Here is a 1,024-nt window from a genome sequence, read left to right as displayed (position 1 = left end):
GAGATTGGCTTTCAAGTAGTTGAGCATTGCCATATGATCCTTGAAAGTAATGGGTAGCTCTTCCAAACAGTGTACGAGAGTCTCCACAAAACCAGCTTTATAAGCAGCAACATCCTCAGCTTGGATATTTGGATGCCATCCTGATTCTAGAGCTTGCAGGACATCAATATAGATCTTGCGGACACATGGTTGAATGGGCTGAATCTTCATTTGAAGGTCAGAAAATGAAGCATTCATTTTAGCTGAAGCCACTTTTATGTCTTTGCTCTTAAGGTTTGGCAAATTCACCCAGGAAATCATTGCCGCATGACCAGCCACAACTAAAACATGAGTGAAGAAAGTATGTTGACTTTGAGGATCAGTGCATCTGTCTGAAATAAAGTAGACAAAATTTCTCAGTAACTTCAACTCCTTTACAACCTCTTCCATTTGTTGCCTGCTGGAGCCAGGAACTAACCAAGACCAATAAAAAGGATGACGAATCACCAACAAATCACTAAGATTCATTACAACGTTATCAATGAATCTCTTCACAAATTCAGGAATAGCAACGTTGGAGGGAAGTGGTTGTGATGCTTCAGGAAAGGAGTATTCATCTCTGATTTCCAACTTAATCTCCCAAATCTGTTCTTCCAACTTATCGAACATGGATTTAACTTCGAACAAATAGTCGATTCTTTTGATTTCAGATTCAGCGTAAGGAAAAACAGCTTGGACTTTCTGTGTAACATCACAGCATACAGTTGTGAAGCTCTGCAAGCTGAGAAACATATCTAGGAATTTAAGATTCATATAAATGACATTAATTTGACTCCAGTTATATATTCCCGGGTTGTCTAACTCCCATTTTTGACGAAGCTTATCTAAATGAGAGAGGTCATAAAATCTCCCTGTAGACAAATACTCATAGGAAGAAGACATCAGCTCTTTTTTAACAAGTTTGTGAAGCTGAATGAGGAGGAAATATAGTTGAATTTTCAGGTTTCTTTCTACTCTTTGGTTTCCTAAATGGTTGTGTTAGGGA

At 38.3% G+C, this 1,024-nt stretch overlaps 1 protein-coding gene across 1 annotated transcript; it reads right to left on the bottom strand.

Moving 5' to 3' along the window:
* LOC124892677 (putative late blight resistance protein homolog R1B-23) lies at positions 1-1,018 on the bottom strand (the record flags this gene model as incomplete). The annotated part of the gene is given in 1 exon segment (XM_047403902.1): positions 1-1,018. A coding segment is annotated over 1 exon segment (921 nt), but the record flags the coding sequence as incomplete, so codon positions are not given.
* Positions 1,019-1,024: the final 6 nt, after the last annotated feature.

The sequence above is a fragment of the Capsicum annuum genome, unplaced genomic scaffold (genome assembly GCF_002878395.1).
Source record: "Capsicum annuum cultivar UCD-10X-F1 unplaced genomic scaffold, UCD10Xv1.1 ctg49604, whole genome shotgun sequence".
NCBI lineage: Eukaryota > Viridiplantae > Streptophyta > Magnoliopsida > Solanales > Solanaceae > Capsicum > Capsicum annuum.
Note: the sequence above shows the minus strand (reverse complement) of the source record. Positions and strands in the feature narration are given on the sequence as shown.